Below are 25,573 nucleotides of genomic sequence, written 5' to 3'. Positions count from 1 at the left end.
TGGGGGGAGGTCTGTATTGGATAGGGAGTCTGTACTGGGGGGAGGTCTGTACTGGATAGGGAGTCTGTACTGGGGGGAGGTCTGTACTAGGGGGAAAGATCTGTACTGGGGGAGAGATCTGTACTGGGGGAGGTCTGTACTGGATAGGGAGTCTGTACTGGGGGGAGGTCTGTATTGGATAGGGAGTCTGTACTGGGGGGAGGTCTGTATTGGATAGGGAGTCTGTACTGGGGGGAGGTCTGTACTGGATAGGGAGTCTGTACTGTGGGATGTCAGTACTGGATAGGGAGTCTATACTGGGGGGAGGTCTGTACTAGGGGGAAAGATCTGTACTGGGGGAGAGATCTGTACTGGGGGAGGTCTGTACTGGATAGGGAGTCTGTACTGGGGGGAGGTCTGTACTGGGGGAATTTACTTGACACAACTCGTCTTTTATATTTTTCCCCAAAAATGTATATTTTATTTCACAAATATTTCTCGATATAAAAGATACAAATAAACAAAGAACATTGGTAATGTAGCGCAGAAGATCATCAAATAAAATACAATATAACGGCGGTCATTTTAGTGTATTTCTCCTTAAAACTAGAGATGTGATAAACAGTTGTGCGAATATTGTGTACAGCATCAAAAATCGCAATTGTCAGCTTTTTATTCCCCGGGGTCTCTTCTCTCAGAAAATATATAATTGTTTTCAGGTTTTCATTTACCATCAGAAAATGGGTTACTATACATTCGACTACAGATCATTTCGCTACAAAAATATGAATTTTTTTTCAGTCTTTAAGCCCTGATGAAGGAGGAGCTCTTGGCCCCCGAAACGCGTTGGCTGTCTAATTTTACGTTGCTAAGGAACCATTAAAGCATTTTGGACTCCTTGGTCAGGAAAGTGGACGCTGACCGGTGTGACTTTTCCGGTGTCTACGGAGGCGTCCTTCATCAGTCTAAACACCGTCCTGCCCCCCAGTGGGCCCGCACCGGTGTTTAACAATACGAGATTTCCTTGGGAAACATTTCCCGCACTCTGAGCACAGAAAAGGGTATTCTCCCGTGTGGCTTCTCAGGTGTTGAAGAAGATGTGAGTTTTCAAGGTACGTTTTTCCGCACTCTGAACAGCTGTAGGGTCGCTCGCCTGTGTGGGTTCTCTGGTGTCTATGAAGTTTTCCTTTATGAGAGAAACCTTTCCCGCACTCTGAACATAGATAAGGGCGTTCTCCCGTGTGCCTTCTTAGGTGCTGGAGAAGATCCGCATTTTCTACGTACGTTTTTCCGCACTCTGAACAGGTGTAAGGTCGCTCACCCGTGTGGGTTCTCTGGTGTCTGTGAAGTTTTCCTTTATGAGAGAAACCTTTCCCGCACTCTGAGCATGAAAAACGATGTTGGCCCGTGTGACTGTTCAGGTGTATAGCAAGATCGTTTTTCCGAATGAAGGATTTCCCGCACTCGGGACAGGAGAACGGTTTCTCCCCAGTGTGCACTTTCACGTGTTCAATTAAGTTCCCGTGTCGTTTGAAACCTTTCCCGCACTCTGGGCATGAAAATGGCATCTCACCGGTGTGACTTCTCTGGTGGATGGTAAGTTCTGACTTTATGATGAAGGATTTCTGGCATTGGGAGCATGAGAACGGCCTCTCACCGGTGTGGCTCCTCTGGTGTACAGAAAGATGGGATTTACTTATAAACAGTTTCCCACACTCTGAGCATGGAAACAGCTTTCTGGGGTGGGCTCTCTCATGTATGGTAGGTTCAGTTGTATTGATAAAAGGTTTTCCGCACTCCAAAAATGACAAGGAACTCGTATCTAGATGAACTTTCTGATGGCTCCAAAGATTGCTTTTCTGATTGAAGCGTTTCCCGCACTCTGGACAGGAAAACGGCTTCTCACCCGTGTGGATTCTCAGGTGTGTGATGAGGCTCTCTTTCCGCAAAAAACATTTCCCGCACTCTGTACAAGTCGGCAACTTTTCTCCGGTGTGGATTCTCAGGTGTGATGTGAGCCTGTCTTTCCGCAAAAAACATTTCCCGCACTCTTCACAGGGAAAATTCTCGCCGGTGTGAATTCTCATGTGTCTTCGCAGATGATCTTTCCGTTTAAAACTTTGACCGCACTCCGAGCACAAATAAGTCTTTACTGCCCGAGAATCTGTTGTGATTCCATCATCTTCTCCGACATGATCTGTAGAAGAAATCTGGAGCCCCTCCGAGGAATTCCCAACATCACATCCATCTGTGAGAGAGAAACTTCATCAAAGTATTTACATCGTTCATCTATCTCCTCATCATCTGTATATTGAGGAATGGAGATGGACCTTTCATATGATGTACAGTATCTCCTCCTCATTTGTTGGGAACATGACATTATATTGAGGAATGGAGATGGACCTTTCATATGGTGTACAGTATCTCCCCCTCATTTGTTGGGAACATGACATTATATTGAGGAATGGAGATGGACCTTTCATATGGTGTACAGTATCTCCTCCTCATTTGTTGGGAACATGACGTTATATTGAGGAATGGAGATGGACCTTTCATATGGTGTACAGTATCTCCTCCTCATTTGTTGGGAACATGACATTATATTGAGGAATGGAGATGGACCTTTCATATGGTGTACAGTATCTCCTCCTCATTTGTTGGGAACATGACATTATATTGAGGAATGTAGATGGACCTTTCATATGGTGTACAGTATCTCCTCCTCATTTGTTGGGAACATGACGTTATATTGGAGGAATGGAGATGGACCTTTCATATGGTGTACAGTATCTCCTCCTCATTTGTTGGGAACATGACGTTATATTGAGGAATGGAGATGGACCTTTCATATGGTGTACAGTATCTCCTCCTCATTTGTTGGGAACATGACGTTATATTGAGGAATGGAGATGGACCTTTCATATGGTGTACAGTATCTCCTCCTCATTTGTTGGGAACATGACGTTATATTGAGGAATGGAGATGGACCTTTCATATGGTGTACAGTATCTCCTCCTCATTTGTTGGGAACATGACATTATATTGGAGGAATGGAGATGGACCTTTCATATGGTGTACAGTATCTCCTCCTCATTTGTTGGGAACATGACATTATATTGGAGGAATGGAGATGGACCTTTCATACGGTGTACAGTATCTCCTCCTCATTTGTTGGGAACATGACATTATATTGAGGAATGGAGATGGACCTTTCATACGGTGTACAGTATCTCCTCCTCATTTGTTGGGAACATGACATTATATTGAGGAATGGAGATGGACCTTTCATATGGTGTACAGTATCTCCTCCTCATTTGTTGGGAACATGACGTTATATTGAGGAATGGAGATGGACCTTTCATATGGTGTACAGTATCTCCTCCTCATTTGTTGGGAACATGACATTATATTGAGGAATGGAGATGGACCTTTCATACGGTGTACAGTATCTCCTCCTCATTTGTTGGGAACATGACATTATATTGAGGAATGGAGATGGACCTTTCATATGGTGTACAGTATCTCCTCCTCATTTGTTGGGAACATGACATTATATTGAGGAATGGAGATGGACCTTTCATACGGTGTACAGTATCTCCTCCTCATTTGTTGGGAACATGACATTATATTGAGGAATGTAGATGGACCTTTCATATGGTGTACAGTATCTCCTCCTCATTTGTTGGGAACATGACGTTATATTGGAGGAATGGAGATGGACCTTTCATATGGTGTACAGTATCTCCTCCTCATTTGTTGGGAACATGACGTTATATTGAGGAATGGAGATGGACCTTTCATATGGTGTACAGTATCTCCTCCTCATTTGTTGGGAACATGACATTATATTGGAGGAATGGAGATGGACCTTTCATATGGTGTACAGTATCTCCTCCTCATTTGTTGGGAACATGACATTATATTGGAGGAATGGAGATGGACCTTTCATATGGTGTACAGTATCTACTCCTCATTTGTTGGGAACATGACATTATATTGGAGGAATGGAGATGGACCTTTCATATGGTGTACAGTATCTACTCCTCATATGTTGGATGAGAGATCTAGTTGAACCCTTCGTACTGCTCTCTCCTTTACAATAAAGTCTCCTCTTACCCGGTGATGTGAGGGGCGGCTGATTCTCCATCATGATGTCCTTGTAGAGATCTTTGTGTCCTTCTGGAAACTCCTCCATCACACCATCCTCCTCTTTATACTCTTCTTTAACTACAATATTATAATCCCAAAGGTTTCCACTCTGAATATATAATAAAACATCCATTGTAATAAACAAGCTTGTGCATAAACCACCACTGCCAATGACTCTTTCTCATCTACCTGATTAATGTGAGAGATGGTGTGACCTTCCTGTGTGGAATCCCGGGAATACAGAGGATGGTGACATCTCTCTGGTGGGTTTCTGTAGCTGGATGACTCCACTATGTTGCCCTGGTACAGATCTTTGTGTTCTTTTAGAAACTCTGACTCCTCCATCACCCCATCCTCCTCCTCTTTTATCTCTTCATTAACCTTAAATTTAGAATGTCTCAGCCTTCCACTCTGAATATATAATAAAAATCGCATCAATTGTAACAATGTAGATAATGTACAGATCATAATGATACTATCAGTGATTGTTCCTCATCTACCTGATGATGGTGGGGGATGGTGTGATCTTCCTGTGTGGAATCCCGGGAATACAGAGGACGGGGACATCTCTCTGGTGGGTTCCTGGTATTAGGTGGCTCCATCATATCTTTGTGTCCTTCTGAAAACTCCTTCATCACTCCATACCCCTCATCCTCCCCTTTATATTCTTCTTTAACAACAATATTATTATCACCGCAACATCTCTCTGGTGGGTTCCCATTACTGGATCCATCTGTAGGAAACACACACACAGACTGAATACATTGTTTCTATGTGTTTATCAGATGATGGGGGATCTAGGTGGACCCTCCGTACTGCTCTCTCCTTTACAATAAAGTCTCCTCTTACCCGGTGATGTGAGGGGAGGCTGATTGTCCATCATGACCTCCTTGTGGAGATCCTTGTGTCCTTCTAAATACTCCCACTCCTCCATGGAGAAATAGAAAGTGACAAATCTTAGTAACTAGACACACACAATGATACAATCACCACCCAGACACATCTCTTGACCAAGAATTCCCAGCTCTGCTCACCTCTTCTGTCAGCAGCTCCATCATCTTCTTGGTGACTTCTAGAATCTTCTCCATGTTGTGTCTCTCAGGTTTTAGGGAGTCACATGGAGGCACTGTGATGGTCATATGATCACCTGACTTCACAAGAGGAAATCTCTGTATTGGAGAACCAATAGGAATATCATGTTATAATCCCAGAATCCTCCTCACCTCTCCGGTCAGGTCTGTGTTTTATTACTAGAGATAAGAGTGATGTCATGTGACCTCCCAGAATCCTCCTCACCTCTCCGGTCAGGTCTGTGTTTTATTAATAGAGATAGGAGTGATGTCATGTGACCTCCCAGAATCCTTCTCACCTCTCCGGTCAGGTCTGTGTTTTATTACTAGAGATAAGAGTGATGTCATGTGACCTCCCAGAATCCTCCTCACCTCTCCGGTCAGGTCTGTGTTTTATTAATAGAGATAGGAGTGATGTCATGTGACCTCCCAGAATCCTCCTCACCTCTCCGGTCAGGTCTGTGTTTTATTAATAGAGATAAGAGTGATGTCATGTGACCTCCCAGAATCCTCCTCACCTCTCCGGTCAGGTCTGTGTTTTATTAATAGAGATAAGAGTGATGTCATGTGACCTCCCAGAATCCTCCTCACCTCTCCGGTCAGGTCTGTGTTTTATTAATAGAGATAAGAGTGATGTCATGTGACCTCCCAGAATCCTCCTCACCTCTCCGGTCAGGTCTGTGTTTTATTAATAGAGATAAGAATGATGTCATGTGACCTCCCAGAATCCTCCTCACCTCTCCGGTCAGGTCTGTGTTTTATTAATAGAGATAAGAGTGATGTCATGTGACCTCCCAGAATCCTCCTCACCTCTCCGGTCAGGTCTGTGTTTTATTAATAGAGATAAAAGTGATGTCATGTGACCTCCCAGAATCCTCCTCACCTCTCCGGTTAGCAGGTAGATGATCTCCAGGGTGAAGTTTAGTATCTTCTCCATGCTGTGATTTTGGTTCTCCTCCATCCTTATTGAGGTGGTCATGTGGTCTGTACTGTATTCTCCTCTTCATGGATGGTTCATAAACTGAAAATTTTATTATCTCCAAGAATCAGTGCTCTCCAGAATGAAAAGAAAGCTCTTGGCTTTAATACTCATACCTGATGGAGATGATGTAACAAGGGAATAGGAGAGCCCCAGGATGGAGGACTTCATAGAGCTCACACAAACTTTTCTTTTATATGTGAAGCTGAAAATTATTTGGACTTTATTAGTATATATTTTTGTTCCTCACTGAGACAGTCCATGTTTTTATGTGTTCTGATCATAAGTGTGACTAAGGATGGAGAAATTAGTGTCACCTGCTCACCTCTTGGCTCCATGGAAAGCCACCACCTAGATGGACAAAGACCTAGACCTTCCCTATTCCATCCCAACCCATGGCCTCCAACAACTGCTACATATTATCTTTTTGAGGAGTCACAGCCACCTCCAACCATCCTGACCAGTCACAGCAACCAGTACCAACCTCAACCAATCTCCACACAAACGTAGCATCATCTACCCCATCCCACCCCAGACAACCGGAGACTTGTACAGTCTCAAAGGCTGACCACATGAACGTTAAGTGTGCTGGATGGTTGACATGTCCTTTGTGATACAGTGATATATGATGTGTTCAGTCATACGTAGTCATGTCATATGGTGGCTTCTTCCAGGTACCGACACAGCCGTGGTAGGGCAGATTAAGACGAGTCTTCTATATATCAGTTTCATGTTCCTAACACTCAGTAAATTGGCTCCCGGTGCTGGTAGATCCATATAACAACAATAAACCCAGACGTATTGTGTAGGATCTTTATTGGCTCCAATACTGGATCTGATTGTTATATTTATTGATTATGTAATATTTATCGCTATCCGTGTGTATATGTATGTGTACAGAGGTGGATATCAGATTTATATATATTCATTATTACTTCTATAATATCTTATTACCTCCTCATCTGTCCCAGCAACGTCTCCTCTTTACTACCTTCCAACCTACTTCCGACCCGGAACTTCTTATTTATAGCTGACATCACTTCCTGTCTGTACCTGACATCACTTCCTGTCTGGGGTGGTCATAGAGACTTCCTGTATGCGTTCCATTGCATATATCACCGACATTGCCACCTTATGGAGCCGATAGGGACTGCGGCCTTCGGTCATTCTTTTTGGCCTCCTTGTACATCTTGCAGATTCAGATCACAGGACTTTTTTTTCTCCCTATATCTCCAGAGCTTTTTTTTCTTCCACACTTTTTTACTGTAATAATAAATTATACATCATTTTTTTGGCTCAGATGGGGCTTTAACTTGCTAGAACATTTGAATTGATCTATATTGTATATTAATGACACGTTAATTGAATGCAATATAATCTGTACGATCTTCCCACTTTTAGGATCACATGGAGGGAAGATAGAGATACGATCTCAAATCCAAAAGAACATTTTAAAAGTATTAACTCATCCAGAAGACATCTGAAGAGACTTTGCTGATCCATTCCAAGCTCTATATAAAGAACTTCATCCAAATGCGTGTTCATTGCTTTGGATAAAGTTGGGAAGGGTGAGAACCTCTTTGGGGGTTTTTTGATCTCCATGTCCCCCTCGGAGTAATCTTCCCCCCGATTTCCTGTCCCATAGACATAGTGTAAAGAGAGAGGAGACCTCCCCAAAGTGATGGGAAAACCCATCCTTGTCATTGGAACAGATTGTCCCTCTTTAGAGAGACCCCCCTTTGCCTTCTATTCTATTAAATTCTGGGTATCCCTTTAGCTTCTGTCCTAGTGACAACTGTAATTGGCACAGAAAGTGATGGTGGATCTCCCACAATGGATACAGAGACTGTAAAAGGGATGACACCAGCGCCAGGTACCCAGGGCAATAAGCCCGGAATCTGTTGGTGAGTGTCCCAGAGTTGCAACTGCTCACATTTTTTCTTTAATTTGTGGCTTCTGTCCTTGCCTGCTGGCCCACCTGTGGGACCTGGAGCACTGAGCTGAGGGAAGTGCTCTGATGCTCCTCCATGGATTGGTGTTACAGTATCTCACAAAAGTAAGTACACCCCTCACATTTTGGTAAATATTTTCTTGTATCTTTTCATGTGACAACACTGAAGAAATTACACTTTGCTACAATGTAAACTAGTGAGTGTACAGCTTGTATAACAGTGTAAATTTCCTCTCCCCTCAAAAGAACTCAACACACAGCCATTAATGTCTAAACCGCTGGCAACAAAAGTCAGTACACCCCTAAGTGAAAATCTCCAAATTGGGCCCAATTAGCCATTTTCCCTTCCCGGTGTCATGTGACTCGTTAGTGTTACAAGGTCTCATGTGTGAATGGGGAGCAGGTGTGTTAAATTTGGTGTTATCGCTCTCACTCTCTCATACTGGTCACTGGGAGTACAAGATGGCACCTCATGGCAAAGAACTCTCTGAGGATCTGAAAAAAAGAATTGTTGCTCTACATAAAGATGGCCTAGGCTATAAGAAGATTGCCAAGACCCTGAAACCGATCTGCAGCACGGTGGCCAAGACCATACAGTGGTATAACAGGACAGGTTCTGCTCAGAACAGGCCTCGCCATGGTCCACCAAAGAAATTGAGGTCACGTGCTCAGCGTCATATCCAGAGGTTGTCTTTGGGAAATAGACGTATGAGTGCTGCCAGCATTGCTGCAGAGGTTGTAGGGATGGGGGGTCAGCCTGTCAGTGATCAGACCATACGCCGCACACTGCATCAAATTGGTCTGCATGGCTGTCATTCCAGAAGGAAGCCTCTTCTAAAGATGATGAACAAGAAAGTCTACAAACAGTTTGCTGAAGACAAGCAGACTAAGGACATGGATTACTGGAACCATGTCCTGTGGTCTGATGAGACCAAGATAAACTTATTTGGTTCAGATGGTGACAAGCATGTGTGGGGGCAACCAGGTGAGGAGGACAAAGACAAGTGTGTCTTGTCTACAGTCAAGCATGGTGGTGGGAGTGTCATGGTCTGGGGCTGCATGAGTGCTGCCGGCACTGGGGGGCTACAGATCATTGGGGGAACCATGAATGCCAACATGTACTGTGATATACTGAAGCAGAGCATGATCCCCTCCCTTCAGAGACTGGACCGCAGGGCAGTATTCCAACATGATAACCACCCCAAACACACCTCCAAGACCACCACTGCCTTGCTAAAGAAGCTGAGGGTAAAGGTGAAGGACTGGCCAAGCATGTCTCCAGACCTAAACCCTATTGATCATCTGTGGGACATCCTCAAACGGAAGGTGGAGGAGCGCAAGGTCTCTAACATCCACCAGCTCTGTGATGTCATCATGGGGGAGGGGAAGAGGACTCCAGTGACAACCTGTGAAGCTCTGGTGACCTCCATGCCCAAGAGGGTTAAGGCAGTGCTGGAAAATAATGGAGGCCACACAAAATATTGACACTTTGGGCCCAATTTGGACATTTTCACTTAGGGGTGTCCTGACTTTTGTTGCCAGCGGTTTAGACATTAATGGCTGTGTGTTGAGTTATTTTGAGGGGACAGCAAATTTACACTGTTATACAAGCTGTACACTCACTACTTTACATTGTAGACAAGTGTCATTTCTTCAGTGTTGTCACATGAAAAGATAGAAGAAAAGATTTACACAAATGTCACTGAGGGGTGTACTTACTTTTGTAAGATACTGTACATGTCTGACAGGCTGCACTAACCAGTAAGATAAGCATTGCAGTGAGTCAGTGTGTTGAGCAGTGAAAAAAAAAATCTTACCCGATTAATAGAGCGGCGGTGGCTACAGTAGCCTTAAGAACTTCTTGTTGAACTTATGGTGGTGAGCCTTGGACAAGAGGAGTGGGTTTGGGGTGTGCAGAGGTGGCCGTAGACGGTGGAGTGAGGTGACAGGTGAGAGCTGTGGAGGGAGTGGAAAGTGCACAGGTAATAGGTGAGGAGCGAGTGTGGTGAGAGCTGTGGATGTGGGGGGGGGGGGGGTGTAGAGGTTACAGCTATGTATAAAGGTGGGGAGCTCATCCCCTGCTCAGGTTTTGACTAACCAATGGCTCCTGCTGGTCTCAGCCAAGCCATTGAGAGAGGGGATAGGGGAAAAGATCTGCTGCAGATGGGCACAGCATTGGATCAAGATCGGGGCTCAGGGAAGTATTTAGGGGGGCCTGAGGGGAGCTACTATTGAAATGGGGTTCAATGCAGATAATGCATTAAGGTAAAAACCCTTTTAGAACCACTTGCCGCCCACCCACTGCCAAATGACGGCAGGGCGGTGCGGCTCTCGTTCTGGGACGGCGTCATATGATGCCATCCCAGAACTGCAACTCTTGCGCGCCCGTGGCGATCGCACTGTGTTGCTAGGACATGGCGCGCCCCTGATCTCTGTAATGAGCCGCGGCTCTTTAAGCATGTGATCGGCTGTGTCCAATCACAGGGGGTTACATGTAAACACGGAGATGCCGGTAATCGTCTGTCCTCACCTCACACTGACAGAGTGTGAGGAGAGGAGAGCCGATCAGCGGCATCTCCACACAGGAGATGTGTAATCAGGGCACTGATCATCAGCAATCAGTGCCCACCAGTACCCACCACTGCCAGCAATCAGTGTCCACAAATGCCACCAATCAGTGCTGCCCATCAATGCCGCCCATCAGTGCCACATATCAGTGCCCATAAATGCAGCATATTTGTGCCTTCTCATCAGTGCCCATAAGTGCCATCTCATAAGTGCCGCCTATCAGTGCCCATAAGTGCCACCTCATCAGTGCCGCCTATCAGTGCCCATAAGTGCCACCTCATCAGCACCCATCAGTGAAGGAGAAAAATTACTTATTTACAAAATTTACTGACAGAAACCGAGAGAAAAATTTTTTTTTCAATATTTTCAGTCTTTTTTTTTTTTTTAGGAAAAAAAAAATAAAACCCAGCAGTGATTAAATACCACCAAAACAAAGCTTCTATTTGTGTGAAGAAAATGATAAAAATGTCACATGATTATAGTGTAGCATGACCGCGCAATTGTCATTCAAAGTGTGACAGCGCTGAAAAATGGCCTGGGCAGGAAGGGGGTGAAAGTGCCCGGTATTGAGGTGGTTAAAAGGTCACGGCCTGAAGATACTTCAAGATGGGTGTCCATCTGGCCTGCCTAACGTGCCTTAGTTAGCAGGGTGGTCCACCACCAGCACGGTAGAGGGGCTGAAGATGCTTAAAAGGTAGCTGCCCACCTGCCCTGGATAACGTGCATTAGCCTGTAGTAAGTCCTCCTTACCCAACTGGAAGAAGAGTCCTGATGAATCCTGTCTCGGCTGGAAGGTCCATAACTGCAAATTGCTGGTCACTGCTTAAAGGTCACGGCCTGAAGATACTTCAAGGTGCCTGTCCATCTTGCCTGCCTAACGTGCTTTGCCCTGTAGCGAGTCCTCCGTGCCCAACAGGAAGAAGAGTCCTGCTGAATCCTGTCCCAACTTGAAGGCCCATAACTACAAATTGCTGGTCACTGCTTAAAGGTCACGGCCTGAAGATACTTCAAGGTGGCTGTCCATCTTGCCTGCCTAACGTGCTTTGCCCTGTAGCGAGTCCTCCGTGCCCAACAGGAAGAAGAGTCCTGCTGAATCCTGTCCCAACTTGAAGGCCCATAACTACAAATTGCTGGTCACTGCTTAAAGGTCACGGCCTGAAGATACTTCAAGGTGGCTGTCCATCTTGCCTGCCTAACGTGCTTTGCCCTGTAGCGAGTCCTCCTTACCCAACAGGAAGAAGAGTCCTGCTGAATCCTGTCACGGCTTGAAGGCCCATAACTACAAATTGCTGGTCACAGCTTAAAGGTGCATGAAGATACTTCAAGGTGGCTGTCCATCTGGCTTGCCTAACGTGCCTTAGTTAGCAGGAAGGTCCACCACCTGCACGTTAGGGGGCTGAAGATGCTTAAAAGGTAGCTGCCCACCTGCCCTGGATAACGTGCATTAGCCTGTAGTAAGTCCTCCTTACCCAAAAGGCAGAAGAATCCTGATGAATCCTGTCCCGACGTGAAGGCCCATAACTACAAATTGCTGGTCACAGCTTAAAGGTCACGACCTGAAGATACTTCAAGGTGCCTGTCCATCTGGCCTGCCTAACGTGCTTTGCCCTGTAGTGAGTCCTGCTTAGTCAGTAGAAAGATAAGTACTGTTTTAGTCCTGCTTAGTTGATGACCGGTCCCGGCTTAAAGGCCCAAAACTAGCCTGTAAGTGGGGGCTGGATAGATGTCCGTCTGGCCTACCTAATGTGTTGCTGCATTGGTGAGGGTCAGGGTGATACTACAGGGCAAGTCACCAGTAGGCAGGCTAGGAGGGCCTGGAAAATCCACCAGTTTTGAAGCTTGGCACGTTTGGCATCTATTTACTCGACACAAACCAATCTTTTACATTTTATTCCTAAAAAATGGGTACTTTATTGTATTTGTATGCACTAACATTCATTTTATTGTAATTTTCCTAAAAAAACAATAGTTATTAATCGTGGTGCAACATAAAAAAAAAAAAGACATTTGCAAACGTTTAATTGTACAGATCCTTTTCTTTCAGAAAATATAAAGAGGTTTCCATTTCCTAACGAAAAAAAAATGCAGGTTTTAACATGTGTGGGAGACATTGCTCCGGACGGGAAGTGGTTAATATACATTTGAATACAGAGAATTTTGCTACAAAATATCCTTGAGTCGGTAAAAGCTTTCTTCAGTCTTAAGTCCTGATGAAGGAGGAGCTTTCGGCCTCTGAAACGCGTTGGATATTCAATGTGATGTTACTGAAGAATCACTAAAGCATTCTGGACTCTTTACCTTTTTGGCTTGGTGCTTCCGTTGGATTCTTGTAGTCCCCCATGATATCAGTGGAGGGATCCTGGGACTAGTAGTCCCCCATGATATCAGTGGAGGGATCCTGGGACAAGTAGTCCCCCATGATATCAGTGGAGGGATCCTGGGACAAGTAGTCCCCCATGATATCAGTGGAGGGATCCTGGGACAAGTAGTCCCCCATGATATCAGTGGAGAGATCCTGGGACTAGTAGTCCCCCATGATATCAGTGGAGGGATCCTGGGACTAGTAGTCCCCCATGATATCAGTGGAGGGATCCTGGGACAAGTAGTCCCCCATGATATCAGTGGAGGGATCCTGGGACTAGTAGTCCCCCCGTGATATCAGTGGAGGGATCCTGGGACTAGTAGTCCCCCCATGATATCAGTGGAGGGATCCTGGGACTAGTAGTCCCCCCCATGATATCAGTGGAGGGATCCTGGGACTAGTAGTCCCCCCCATGATATCAGTGGAAGGATCCTGGGACTAGTAGTCCCCCCATATCAGTGGAGGGATCCTGGGACTAGTAGTCCCCTCATATCAGTGGAGGGATCCTGGGACTAGTAGTCCCCTCATATCAGTGGAGGGATCCTGGGACTAGTAGTCCCCCCATATCAGTGGAGGGATCCTGGGACTAGTAGCCCCCCCATGATATCAGTGGAGGGATCCTGGGACTAGTAGTCCCCCCATATCAGTGGAGGGATCCTGGGACTAGTAGTCCCCCCATATCAGTGGAGGGATCCTGCGACTAGTAGCCCCCCCATGATATCAGTGAAGGGATCCTGGGACTAGTAGTCCCCCCATATCAGTGGAGGGATCCTGGGACTAGTAGTCCCCCCCCATGATATCAGACTTTGTTCAGGAAAGGGACCGCTGACCCGCGTGACTTTTTTTCCGCTGCCTTCGGAGGCGTCCTTTATCAGCATTCGATTTATTTGAAGCGGGACGCTCCCCGGTGTGCCTGATCTGGTGTTTATCAAGAGCAGATTGCAGTGGGAAACTCTTCCCGCACACTAAGCACGGGTAGGGGCATACTCCGGTGTGCCTTCTTAGGTGTTCAAGAAGGTGGGAATTCTGTTGGTAGCCTTTTCCGCACTCTGAACAGGTGTAAGGTCGCTCGCCCGTGTGGGTTCTCTGGTGTCTGCGAAATTTTTCTTTGTGAGAGAAGCCTTTCCCGCACTCTGAGCATGAAAAGCGATGTTGGCCCGTGTGACCGTTCAGGTGTATACCGAGTTCACTTTTCCGGCCGTAGGATTTCCCGCACATCGTACAGGAGAACGGCTTATCTCCAGTGTGCATTTTCATGTGACTAGTTAAGCTCCCTTGTCGGGAGAAACATTTCCCGCACTCCGGGCATAAAAACGGCATCTCGCCGGTGTGACTTCTTTGGTGTATGGTGAGTTCAGATTTACTTACACACAGTTTTCCACATTCCGAGCACGACAACATCTTACTGGCTTGGGCTCTCTGATGTATGGGAAGTTCAGATGTATAATCAAGAGAGTTCCCGCACTCCGAAAATGACATGGAACTCTTCTCTATGTGAACTTTCTGATGGCTCCAAAGATTGCTTTTCTGAGTGAAGCATTTCCCGCAGTCTAGACAGGAAAACGGCTTCTCGCCCGTGTGGATTCTCAGATGTCTGATGAGTGAATCTTTCCACACAAAACATTTCCCGCACTCCGTACAAATATGCAGCTTTTCACCCGTGTGGATCCTCAGGTGTGCCTTGAGTCTGTCCTTCTGCCTAAAACGTTTCCCGCACTCTTCACATGGAAAAGTCTCACCGGTGTGAACTCTCATATGTCGTTCCAGGCTGGTTTTCCATTTAAAACTTTGACCGCACTCGGAGCACAAAAAAGGTTTTTCGTTCTGAGAATCTGCTGGGATTCCATTATCTTCTCCGTCATAATCTGCAGAGGACATCTGAGACCCCTCTGAGGAATTCCCAACATCACATCCATCTGTGAGAGAGAAACATTATTATTATCAACAAACGTAATTCAATTATTCATATTCTACAGTCAGTCATTGTGTATGGTGGTCATCAGTGTAACCTAGACCTGAGGAATGGAGATGGACCTTTCATATGGTGTACAGTATCTCCTCCTCATTTGTTGGGAACATGACGTTATATTGAGGAATGGAGATGGACCTTTCATATGGTGTACAGTATCTCCTCCTCATTTGTTGGGAACATGACGTTATATTGGAGGAATGGAGATGGACCTTTCATATGGTGTACAGTATCTCCTCCTCATTTGTTGGGAACATGAAGTTATATTGAGGAATGGAGATGGACCTTTCATATGGTGTACAGTATCTCCTCCTCATTTGTTGGGAACATGACATTATATTGAGGAATGGAGATGGACCTTTCATATGGTGTACAGTATCTCCTCCTCATTTGTTGGGAACATGACATTATATTGAGGAATGGAGATGGACCTTTCATATGGTGTACAGTATCTCCTCCTCATTTGTTGGGAACATGACAATATATTGGAGGAATGGAGATGGACCTTTCATATGGTGTACAGTATCTCCTCCTCATTTGTTGGGAACATGACGTTATATTGGAGGAATGGAGATGGACCTTTCATATGGTGTACAGTATCTCCTCCTCATTTGTTGGGAACATGACGTTATATTGAGGAATGGAGATGGACCTTTCATATGGTGTACAGTATCTCCTCCTCATTTGTTGGGAACATGACATTATATTGAGGAATGGAGATGGACCTTTCATATGGTGTACAGTATCTCCTCCTCATTTGTTGGGAACATGACGTTATATTGAGGAATGGAGATGGACCTTTCATATGGTGTACAGTATCTCCTCCTCATTTGTTGGGAACATGACGTTATATTGAGGAATGGAGATGGACCTTTCATATGGTGTACAGTATCTCCTCCTCATTTGTTGGGAACATGACGTTATATTGAGGAATGGAGATGGACCTTTCATATGGTGTACAGTATCTCCTCCTCATTTGTTGGGAACATGACGTTATATTGAGGAATGGAGATGGACCTTTCATATGGTGTACAGTATCTCCTCCTCATTTGTTGGGAACATGACGTTATATTGAGGAATGGAGATGGACCTTTCATATGGTGTACAGTATCTCCTCCTCATTTGTTGGGAACATGACATTATATTGAGGAATGGAGATGGACCTTTCATATGGTGTACAGTATCTCCTCCTCATTTGTTGGGAACATGACGTTATATTGAGGAATGGAGATGGACCTTTCATATGGTGTACAGTATCTCCTCCTCATTTGTTGGGAACATGACGTTATATTGAGGAATGGAGATGGACCTTTCATATGGTGTATAGTATCTCCTCCTCATTTGTTGGGAACATGACGTTATATTGGAGGAATGGAGATGGACCTTTCATATGGTGTACAGTATCTCCTCCTCATTTGTTGGGAACATGACGTTATATTGGAGGAATGGAGATGGACCTTTCATATGGTGTACAGTATCTCCTCCTCATTTGTTGGGAACATGACATTATATTGAGGAATGGAGATGGACCTTTCATATGGCGTACAGTATCTCCTCCTCATTTGTTGGGAACATGACGTTATATTGGAGGAATGGAGATGGACCTTTCATATGGTGTACAGTATCTCCTCCTCATTTGTTGGGAACATGACATTATATTGAGGAATGGAGATGGACCTTTCATATGGTGTACAGTATCTCCTCCTCATTTGTTGGGAACATGACGTTATATTGAGGAATGGAGATGGACCTTTCATATGGTGTATAGTATCTCCTCCTCATTTGTTGGGAACATGACGTTATATTGGAGGAATGGAGATGGACCTTTCATATGGTGTACAGTATCTCCTCCTCATTTGTTGGGAACATGACGTTATATTGGAGGAATGGAGATGGACCTTTCATATGGTGTACAGTATCTCCTCCTCATTTGTTGGGAACATGACATTATATTGAGGAATGGAGATGGACCTTTCATATGGTGTACAGTATCTCCTCCTCATTTGTTGGGAACATGACATTATATTGAGGAATGGAGATGGACCTTTCATATGGCGTACAGTATCTCCTCCTCATTTGTTGGGAACATGACGTTATATTGGAGGAATGGAGATGCACCTTTCATATGGTGTACAGTATCTCCTCCTCATTTGTTGGGAACATGACGTTATATTGAGGAATGGAGATGGACCTTTCATATGGTGTACAGTATCTCCTCCTCATTTGTTGGGAACATGACATTATATTGAGGAATGGAGATGGACCTTTCATATGGTGTACAGTATCTCCTCCTCATTTGTTGGGAACATGACATTATATTGAGGAATGGAGATGGACCTTTCATATGGTGTACAGTATCTCCTCCTCATTTGTTGGGAACATGACGTTATATTGAGGAATGGAGATGGACCTTTCATATGGTGTACAGTATCTCCACCTCATTTGTTGGGAACATGACATTATATTGAGGAATGGAGATGGACCTTTCATATGGTGTACAGTATCTCCTCCTCATTTGTTGGGAACATGACGTTATATTAAGGAATAGGGATGAGTTCGGTGTTCACCTGTTCACCGAAGAACGAACATTATAGGGCGTTTGCGGGAAAGTCTAGCGCCCGCGGAATGCCCCATAATGCACTGCGAGATCACAGTGCATTGCTGTATGATGATTGGCGAAAGCATGCACCCAAACTGCATGCTTTGGCCAATCCCACCGCCCTCTGCTAAGAGAGCCATAATTGGTCAAAGGCAGGGTGACTTTGGCCAATCATGGCTCAAGGGGACTAAGTCCACGCCCCACACTATATAAGGCTGCCTACATGGCAGCTCTGTGTAGTGTTAACTAACTAACTATAACTAAGCCGTCCTCATCCTCTGTCACCCAGGCTCAGAGTAGTTTGCCTGCCAATGCAGCTGGCAAAGCGGCCTATTCCATCGGCTCCTTGTCCACAGTCACTCCTTCCGTAGCCCCACCATCATGCATGGAGGAGTCCCCTGAACTGAATGTTCCCCCAGCCGCAGCATACTGCCAAGTTTGCTCCAGTGACGAGGATGGAGGGGATGATGAGGTCACTGACTCTACTTGGGTGCCTGATAGAAGAGAGGAGGAGGAGGAGGAGGCACAACTCCAACGAGGCAGGATGTCCTCTAGGGGGCAGCTTAAGGGCAGCCACCCTACTGCATCACACCACAGAGCTCCGCAGTTGCAGGGCACTGCCGACTCCCAGCTGATTTTGAAAAGTTCTTTGGTGTGAGCCTTTTTTGACACATGTGCAGCAAATCACACCGTTTCTGTTTGCAACCTATGTCTGAAGCGGATCAAGCGTGGCCAGAACAGCAGCACATGCTTGACCAGACATATGACGACCTCCCATGCAGTCCGTTGGCAACTGCACTTGAAAGACCCACATCAAAAAAAAAAGGCAAACTTCTCCTTGCTCCTCATCTGGGATCTCTAACCCCACTATACCTCCAGTCCTCTCAAAAACCTGCACAGAGAGGAATGAAGGTGTAGAATTAGGTGTGCCAAGTACTTGCAGCCAATCTGCTATCAGTACACCTAGATCTGATTTTAGCAGGCAAATTTCCCTACCCCAGTTGCTAAATTGTAAAAAGAAATTCGGTCCCAGCCATCCACATGCTCAGCGTCTAAATGCTAGCTTGGCCAAATTGCTAGCACTGCAACTGCTGCCTTTTCAGCTGGTAGACTCTGCCCCCTTTTGTGAATTTGTGGAATGTTCTGTACCACAGTGGCAGGTTCCAAAATGCCATTTCTTTTCACGGAAGGCCATTCCGGCTCTCAACTGGCATGTGGAAGGCAATGTTTTGGCCTAGTTGGACAGGGCAGTCAGCAATAAATTGCATATTACCGCTGACTCAAGGTCTAGCAGGCATGGGCAGGGACATTACCTTTCCTTCACGGCGCACTGGGTAAGTCTGTTGGCAGCTGGGAAAGATGCAGGACAGGGTGCAGTAGTGTTGGAGCTTGTTCCACCACCACGCCTCCAAAATGCTAGTGGTGATTCTGCCACAGCTCTCTCCTCCACCCCCTCTTCTTCTTCCTCTATGGCCTCTTCTTCTGATTTCTCCTCTGAACCAGAGGTGCTCCGTAAGCATTCAAGGGCCTACGCAAGCACTCAGGCAAAAAGATGCCATGCGGTGCTTGAGTTGGTCTGCTTAGGGGACAGGAGCCACACTGGGGCAGACACTCTGTCAGCTCTGCAGGGGCAGGCTCAGAGGTGGTTGACGCCACGCCAGCTTCAGCCAGCAATGGTTGTATGCGACAATGGCACCAACCTTCTCTCTCCCTCCGACAGGGTCACTTGACCCATGTTTGGCACACATCCTGAATTTGGTGGTCCAGCGGTTCTTGAGCAGGTACCCAGGCTTACAGGATCTCCTGAGGCAGACCAGAAAAGTCTGTGGTCATTTCCGCTGGTCATACAATGGCAGTGCTCGGCTGGCTGACATTCAAAGGGAATGCAACCTGCCCACCAACCGCCTCATTTGTGACATGCCCACCAGGTGGAATTCAACGTTGGCAATGCTGCAACAGCTTTACACATAGCAGAGGGCGATCAATGAGTACCTGTGTAAGTATGGCACCAGGACAAGGTCAGGGGAGCTTGGCTTTTTTTTGCCACGCCAGTGGCTACTGGTTAAGAATGCATGCACTGTCCTGTCACCATTTGAGGAGGCCATGAGGATGGTGAGCAGCGACAATGCATGCATCAGCGATACTGTCCCTCTTGTCTTCCTGTTGGAGCACACGCTTCGTGGAATAATGGACAGGGCACTTGAGGCAGAACAGCGGGAGGAAGAGGAGGACTTACCTTTCAAGGCCTCCTTTATCCAGATTGTATTCCTGCGGGCCCGCCAAACACACAGGAAGAAGAGGAGGATTGTGTCAGCATGGACATGGAGGATAACACTCAGCAGCAGTCTTCAAGGGATGGTTTTCAGTCCCCAGAAACCCAAGGAGTTGTATGTGGCTGGGAGGAGGTTGTTACGGATCATGTGATCCTTAGTGACCCAGAGGACTCAGAATCGAATGCCTCTGCAAACTTACGCTGCATGGTCTCCCTGATTCTGCAAAGCCTGAGAAAGGACCCTAGGATTCGTGGTATCAAGGAGAGGGATCATTACTGGCTGGAAACCCTTCTTGATCCACATTACAAGGGTAAGGTTGCAGAACTCATCCTGCCTTTGCAGAGGGAGCAGAGGATGAAACATCTTCAGGAGGCCTTGAAGAAAGGATTGTGCAATGCGTTTCCAGACCCTGGGAGGTTACAGTATCCTGGTGCTGGTCAACGTGTTGCTGAGGCTTCGTTAACTCAGAGGAAGAGCGGTGGAGAAGGTGGTCAGCTGACCGATGCCTTTAGACAATTCTTCAGTCTTCAGCGCCAAGTTCTGATCGGTTCAAGCAACCATCGCCAGCGTCTGCATTACATGGTGCAGGAATATCTAGGGGCATGAGAAGACTTGGAGACTTTTCCAACAGACCATCCATTGGGTTACTGGGTCTTGAGGATGGACCACTGGCCAGAACTTGCTCAATATGCAATTAAACTACTGGCCTGTCCTGCATCCAGTGTTATTTCTGAACACACATTCAGTGCTGCTGGAGGGTTTTTAACGGATCATAGAGTGCGCCTGTCCACAGACTCCGTTGATAGGCTCACATTCATAAAAATTAATCAGTCTTGGATCAGCAGCTATCAAGCACCTGATGCTGATGTAACTGATGGATTTTTCTATGGATGTGGGATCTCTTGAAGACTGCCTATGCTGAGCGACTATCCTATTCCTCCTCAATCTTGATCATGCTAGCTTCCAACAATATTTTTGGTTTAGGGCACCACCACTGTCTAAGGCCCAGTTTTACTGCCCCTGTTTAATGAGGACATGTAATTACAATTTTTGATCTAATATTTCACAGCAGGGCCCGTTCCTGCGCCCAACAAGAGTAACTGTGAGGGCTTACAGTGTTGTGGCATCACCACCCCCAAAGGCCCAATTTTTCTGCCCTGTTTAACAGGGGCATGTAATTACAATTCTTGATCTAATATTTCACAGCAAGGCTCATTCCTGCGCCCACCAAGAGTAATGCCGCGTACACACGATCGGAAATGCCGCCAGCAAAAGACCGATGTGAGCCTTTGGTCGGAAAATGCGACCGTAGCATTTGCTGGCAGAATTCAAGCCAGCAAAAGATTGAGGGCAGGTTCTCTAATTTTCGGTCGGAAAAACGTCCTATCCGAAAAAATGCGTTTGTCTGTATGCAATTCGGATGCGCAAAAAATTACGCATGCTCGGAAACAATTAGATGCATGCTCGGAAGCATTGAACTTAATTTTCTCAGCTCGTCGTAGTGTTGGACGTCACCGCGTTCTTGACGGTCGAAAGTTCAGAGAACTTTTGTGTGACCGTGTGTATGCAAGCCAAGCTTGAGCGGAATTCTGTCAGAAAAACCATCCAAGATTTTTCAGACTGAAATACCCCTCGTGTGTACGGGGCATTACTGTGAGAGCTTACAGTGTTGTGGCACCACCACCAAAGGCCCAATTTTTCTGCCCCTGTTTAACAGGGGCATGTAATTACAATTCTTGATATAATATTTCACAGCACCACCTAAGGCCCAATTTTCTGCCAAGTACATAGGGCAGGCCGTAAAGTATATACTTCTGTTCAGAGTATATAGTGCCTGGAGGCCCCCCCATGCAAATTTTTTTTTTTAATTTGGTGTGCGGGATTCCCCTTAATATCAATAACAGACCCAAAGGGCCTGGTAATGGGCTGGGGGGGGGGGGGGGGGGGACCTATGCCGTTTTTCTCAATGATTTTCATTAATATTGCCGAGACCCGACATTACATTCGCGATCAGTTTTAAATGACTTTTTTTCCTTTACAAATGTCATTTTGCTGTGGTATTGTTCTAAATACGGGAAAAATGCGCACTTTACAGGCATACTATAGACACCCCCCAGGCACGATATTTAAAGGAATATTTCATTTTTATTGTTTTACTTTAAGCATTATTAAAATCACTGCTCCCGAAAAAACTGCAGTTTTTAAAACTTTTTTTTTGCATTGATACATGTCCCCTGGGGTAGGACCCGGGTCCCCAAACACTTTTTATGACAATAACTTGCATATAAGCCTTTAAAATGATCACTTTTGTTTTATCACGTTCGTGTGCCATAGACTTTAACGGTGTTCGCACAAACTTTTTGCATGTTCGAATGTTCTGCTGCGAACCAAACCGGGGAGACTGTTCGGCTCATCCCTATTGAAGAATGGCGATGGACCTTTCATATGGTGTACAGTATCTCCTCCTCATTTGTTGGGAACATGACGTTATATTGAGGAATGGAGATGGACCTTTCATATGGTGTACAGTATCTCCTCCTCATTTGTTGGGAACATGACGTTATATTGAGGAATGGAGATGGACCTTTCATATGGTGTACAGTATCTCCTCCTCATTTGTTGGGAACATGACGTTATATTGAGGAATGGAGATGGACCTTTCATATGGTGTACAGTATCTCCTCCTCATTTGTTGGGAACATGACATTATATTGGAGGAATGGAGATGGACCTTTCATATGGTGTACAGTATCTCCTCCTCATTTGTTGGGAACATGACATTATATTGGAGGAATGGAGATGGACCTTTCATATGGTGTACAGTATCTCCTCCTCATTTGTTGGGAACATGACGTTATATTGAGGAATGGAGATGGACCTTTCATATGATGTACAGTATCTCCTCCTCATTTGTTGGGAACATGACGTTATATTGAGGAATGGAGATGGACCTTTCATATGGTGTACAGTATCTCCTCCTCATTTGTTGGGAACATGACGTTATATTGAGGAATGGAGATGGACCTTTCATATGGTGTACAGTATCTCCTCCTCATTTGTTGGGAACATGACATTATATTGAGGAATGGAGATGGACCTTTCATATGGTGTACAGTATCTCCTCCTCATTTGTTGGGAACATGACGTTATATTGAGGAATGGAGATGGACCTTTCATATGGTGTACAGTATCTCCTCCTCATTTGTTGGGAACGTGACATTATATTGAGGAATGGAGATGGACCTTTCATATGGTGTACAGTATCTCCTGCTCATTTAAATCATAACCTAGTCTCCTCTTACCGGTGATGTGAGGGGTGGCTGATTGTCCATCATGACGTCCCCGTAGACAGTGGTCATCAACCCTGTCACAGTGCTCACTAACAGGCCAGGTTTGCAGGATAACTGAAATACATGACAGGTGATATAATTTGCTGCTCAGTGATTGCAGTATTCTAGTCTGCATCTCCCCAAGGTAATACATAAAACCTGGCCTGTTAGTGGGCCCTGAGGACAGGGTTGATGACCATGGCTTGTAGAGATCCTTGTGTCCTTCTAAATACTCCCACTCCTCCATGGAGAAATAGACAGTGACATCCTGACACCTTATAGGACACCTATTACTGTTCGGTGGTTCCTACCTGCACTAGGCTCTGGAAGAGTTTCCTCCTCTTTATAAGACGGGTTGTTCGGTGACGACTTCTGATTTTTTTCCCTGTTTTCTTCTATTTTAGAACTATGGTCTTCATCCTGAAAAACATCAAACACAAAAATGCAAATGTATTTACAAACTGTACAATATACAGTAATGACATGTTTTTTCTTTTATAGTTTTACGATTTGTCGAGTCAATATACCTCAGAATCCTGATCTTCCTGTGTGGAATCCCAGGAATACAGAGGATGAGGACGTCTCTCTGGTGGGTTCCTGGTATTAAGTGAGTCCATCATATCCTTGTGTCCACCCAAAAACTCGTCCATCTCTCCATACTCCTCATCATACTCATCTTTAACAACAATATTATAGTTCTCAACGTTTTCACCCTGAATATATAATAAAACATTAATTGTAACAAACATGTTTGTGTATAAATCATAACTGGCAATAATGGTCAATTATCTACCAGATGATGGTGGGGGATGGTGTGACCTTCCTCTGTGGAATCCCGGGAATACAGAGGACTTCTCTCTGGTGGGTTCCTATTGATGGATGTCACCACCACGGTGTCCTGGTACAGATATTTGTGTCCTTTTGAAATCCCTGACTGCTCCATCACTCCATCATCATCCTCATCCTCCTCTTTTATCTCGTCTTCTTCTTCTTCTGATTTAACCTCAACTTTAGAAACTTTCGGGTTTCCACTCTGAATATAGAATAAAAATGACATCAATTGTAACAATGCAGATAATGTACAGATCCTAATGATACTATCAGTGATTGTTCCTCATCTACCTGATGATGGTGAGGGATGGTGTGATCTTCCTGTGTGGAATCCCGGGAATACAGAGGACGGGGACTTCTCTCTGGTGGGTTCCTGGAATTAGGTGGCTCCATCATATCCTTGCGTCCTTCAGAAAGCTCCTTCATCACTCCATACTCCTCATCATCCTCTTTGTACTCTTCTTTAACCACAATATTATTATCCCCGTGACATCTCTCTGGTGGGTTCCCATTACTGGATCCATCTGTAGGAAACACACACACTGACTGAATACATTGTTTCTATGTGTTTATCAGATGATGGGGGATCTAGGTGGACCCTCCTCCGTACTGCTCTCTCCTTTACAATAAAGTCTCCTCTTACCCGGTGATGTGAGGGGCGGCTGATTGTCCATCATGACGTCCTTGTAGAGATCCTTGTGTCCGTCTAAACACTCCTATATAAAAGAAATAGACAGTGACATCCTGACACCTTATAGGAACCTGACACACACAATGATACAGTCACCATCCAGACACATCCCTTGTCTGTTACTGGATAATGTCCCAGAATCCTCCTCACCTCTCCTGTCAGCAGCCCAATTATCTTCTTGGTGACTTCTAGAATCTTCTTCTCATTTTTTTTACAAGGTGTCAGGAAGGGAGGTGAAGGCACTGTGATGGTTACCTGGCCACCAAACTCCACAGAAGGAAATCTCTGTATTGAGGAACCAATAGGAATATCATGTTAGAATCCCAGAATCCTCCTCACCTCTCCGGTCAAAGAGTGATGTCATGGGACCTCCCAGAATCCTCCTCACCTCTCCAGTCAGCAGGTAGATGATCTCCAGGGTGAGGTTTAGTATCTTTTTAGCCATGTGACTCCGGTCCTCCTCCATCCTCATTCGTGCCGTCATTTGATCTATACAGGTTTCTGCCTAGACAGGTACAGATGATAAGAGATAATTAAGATATATATATTCTACCCCTGAAGGGGTTACTCTAGGTTTCCACACTATATATGTGTGTATCATCATCTGCTGGAGATAAAAGACGTCACAGTGACTATGGAGGAAGAGGACGGACATGACGGGGGGAGGGTTACTGGGTGTAAATAAGGTCTTATTACCTCCTCTGGTGCCACTTCCAGCGACGTCTCCTCTCTACTTCATCACGACTCACCTCTCACCCGGGAACGTCCTATTTATACCTGACATCACTTCCTGTCTTTACCTGACATCACTTCCTGCTTACTA

The 25,573-nt window shown here is 45.4% G+C and overlaps 2 protein-coding genes across 9 annotated transcripts in view; both read right to left on the bottom strand.

Annotated features, from left to right (window-relative positions):
* Window positions 1-25,573, bottom strand: part of LOC141106805 (uncharacterized) — a 156,837-nt gene that overhangs the window by 97,793 nt on the left and 33,471 nt on the right. The gene's annotated exons all lie outside the window — the stretch shown is intronic.
* Window positions 460-25,573, bottom strand: LOC141104779 (uncharacterized). 8 transcript variants are annotated; one of them, XM_073594518.1, is made up of 9 exons: window positions 7,132-7,633; window positions 6,294-6,382; window positions 6,082-6,219; window positions 5,163-5,297; window positions 4,978-5,056; window positions 4,629-4,861; window positions 4,318-4,539; window positions 4,096-4,237; window positions 460-2,227 (listed from the first exon to the last, which is right to left on the bottom strand). In XM_073594518.1, exons 3-9 carry the CDS (start codon window positions 6,175-6,177, stop codon window positions 945-947), a joined length of 2,190 nt encoding a protein of 729 aa, XP_073450619.1. In that variant the 5' UTR covers window positions 6,178-6,219; window positions 6,294-6,382; window positions 7,132-7,633; the 3' UTR covers window positions 460-944. The 8 variants fall into 8 exon arrangements, with proteins under 8 accessions (XP_073450619.1, XP_073450615.1, XP_073450617.1 ...); XM_073594520.1 differs by lacking the exons at window positions 460-2,227; window positions 4,096-4,237; window positions 4,318-4,539; ... (4 more) ...; window positions 6,294-6,382; window positions 7,132-7,633 and adding exons at window positions 13,182-14,974; window positions 23,540-23,648; window positions 23,756-23,941; ... (4 more) ...; window positions 25,139-25,255; window positions 25,447-25,573; XM_073594522.1 differs by lacking the exons at window positions 460-2,227; window positions 4,096-4,237; window positions 4,318-4,539; ... (4 more) ...; window positions 6,294-6,382; window positions 7,132-7,633 and adding exons at window positions 13,182-14,974; window positions 23,540-23,648; window positions 23,756-23,941; ... (4 more) ...; window positions 25,139-25,255; window positions 25,447-25,573.

This window comes from Aquarana catesbeiana, linkage group LG08 (assembly GCF_042186555.1).
Source record: "Aquarana catesbeiana isolate 2022-GZ linkage group LG08, ASM4218655v1, whole genome shotgun sequence".
In the NCBI taxonomy this organism is placed as follows: Eukaryota; Metazoa; Chordata; class Amphibia; order Anura; family Ranidae; genus Aquarana; species Aquarana catesbeiana.
This window is presented reverse-complemented; position numbering and strand designations above follow the sequence as displayed.

Bases quoted from the DNA above. Each gene is read 5' to 3' on its own strand.
- LOC141104779 (XM_073594518.1), bottom strand. From the start codon at position 6,177: ATGACCACCTCAATAAGGATGGAGGAGAACCAAAATCACAGCATGGAG. The intron at 5,298-6,081 runs GTGAGGAGGATT...TCTCCAATACAG, and splicing joins TCTACCTGCTAACCGGAGAG to AGATTTCCTCTTGTGAAGTC. The intron at 5,057-5,162 runs GTGAGCAGAGCT...TTCTCCATGGAG, and splicing joins TGGAGCTGCTGACAGAAGAG to GAGTGGGAGTATTTAGAAGG.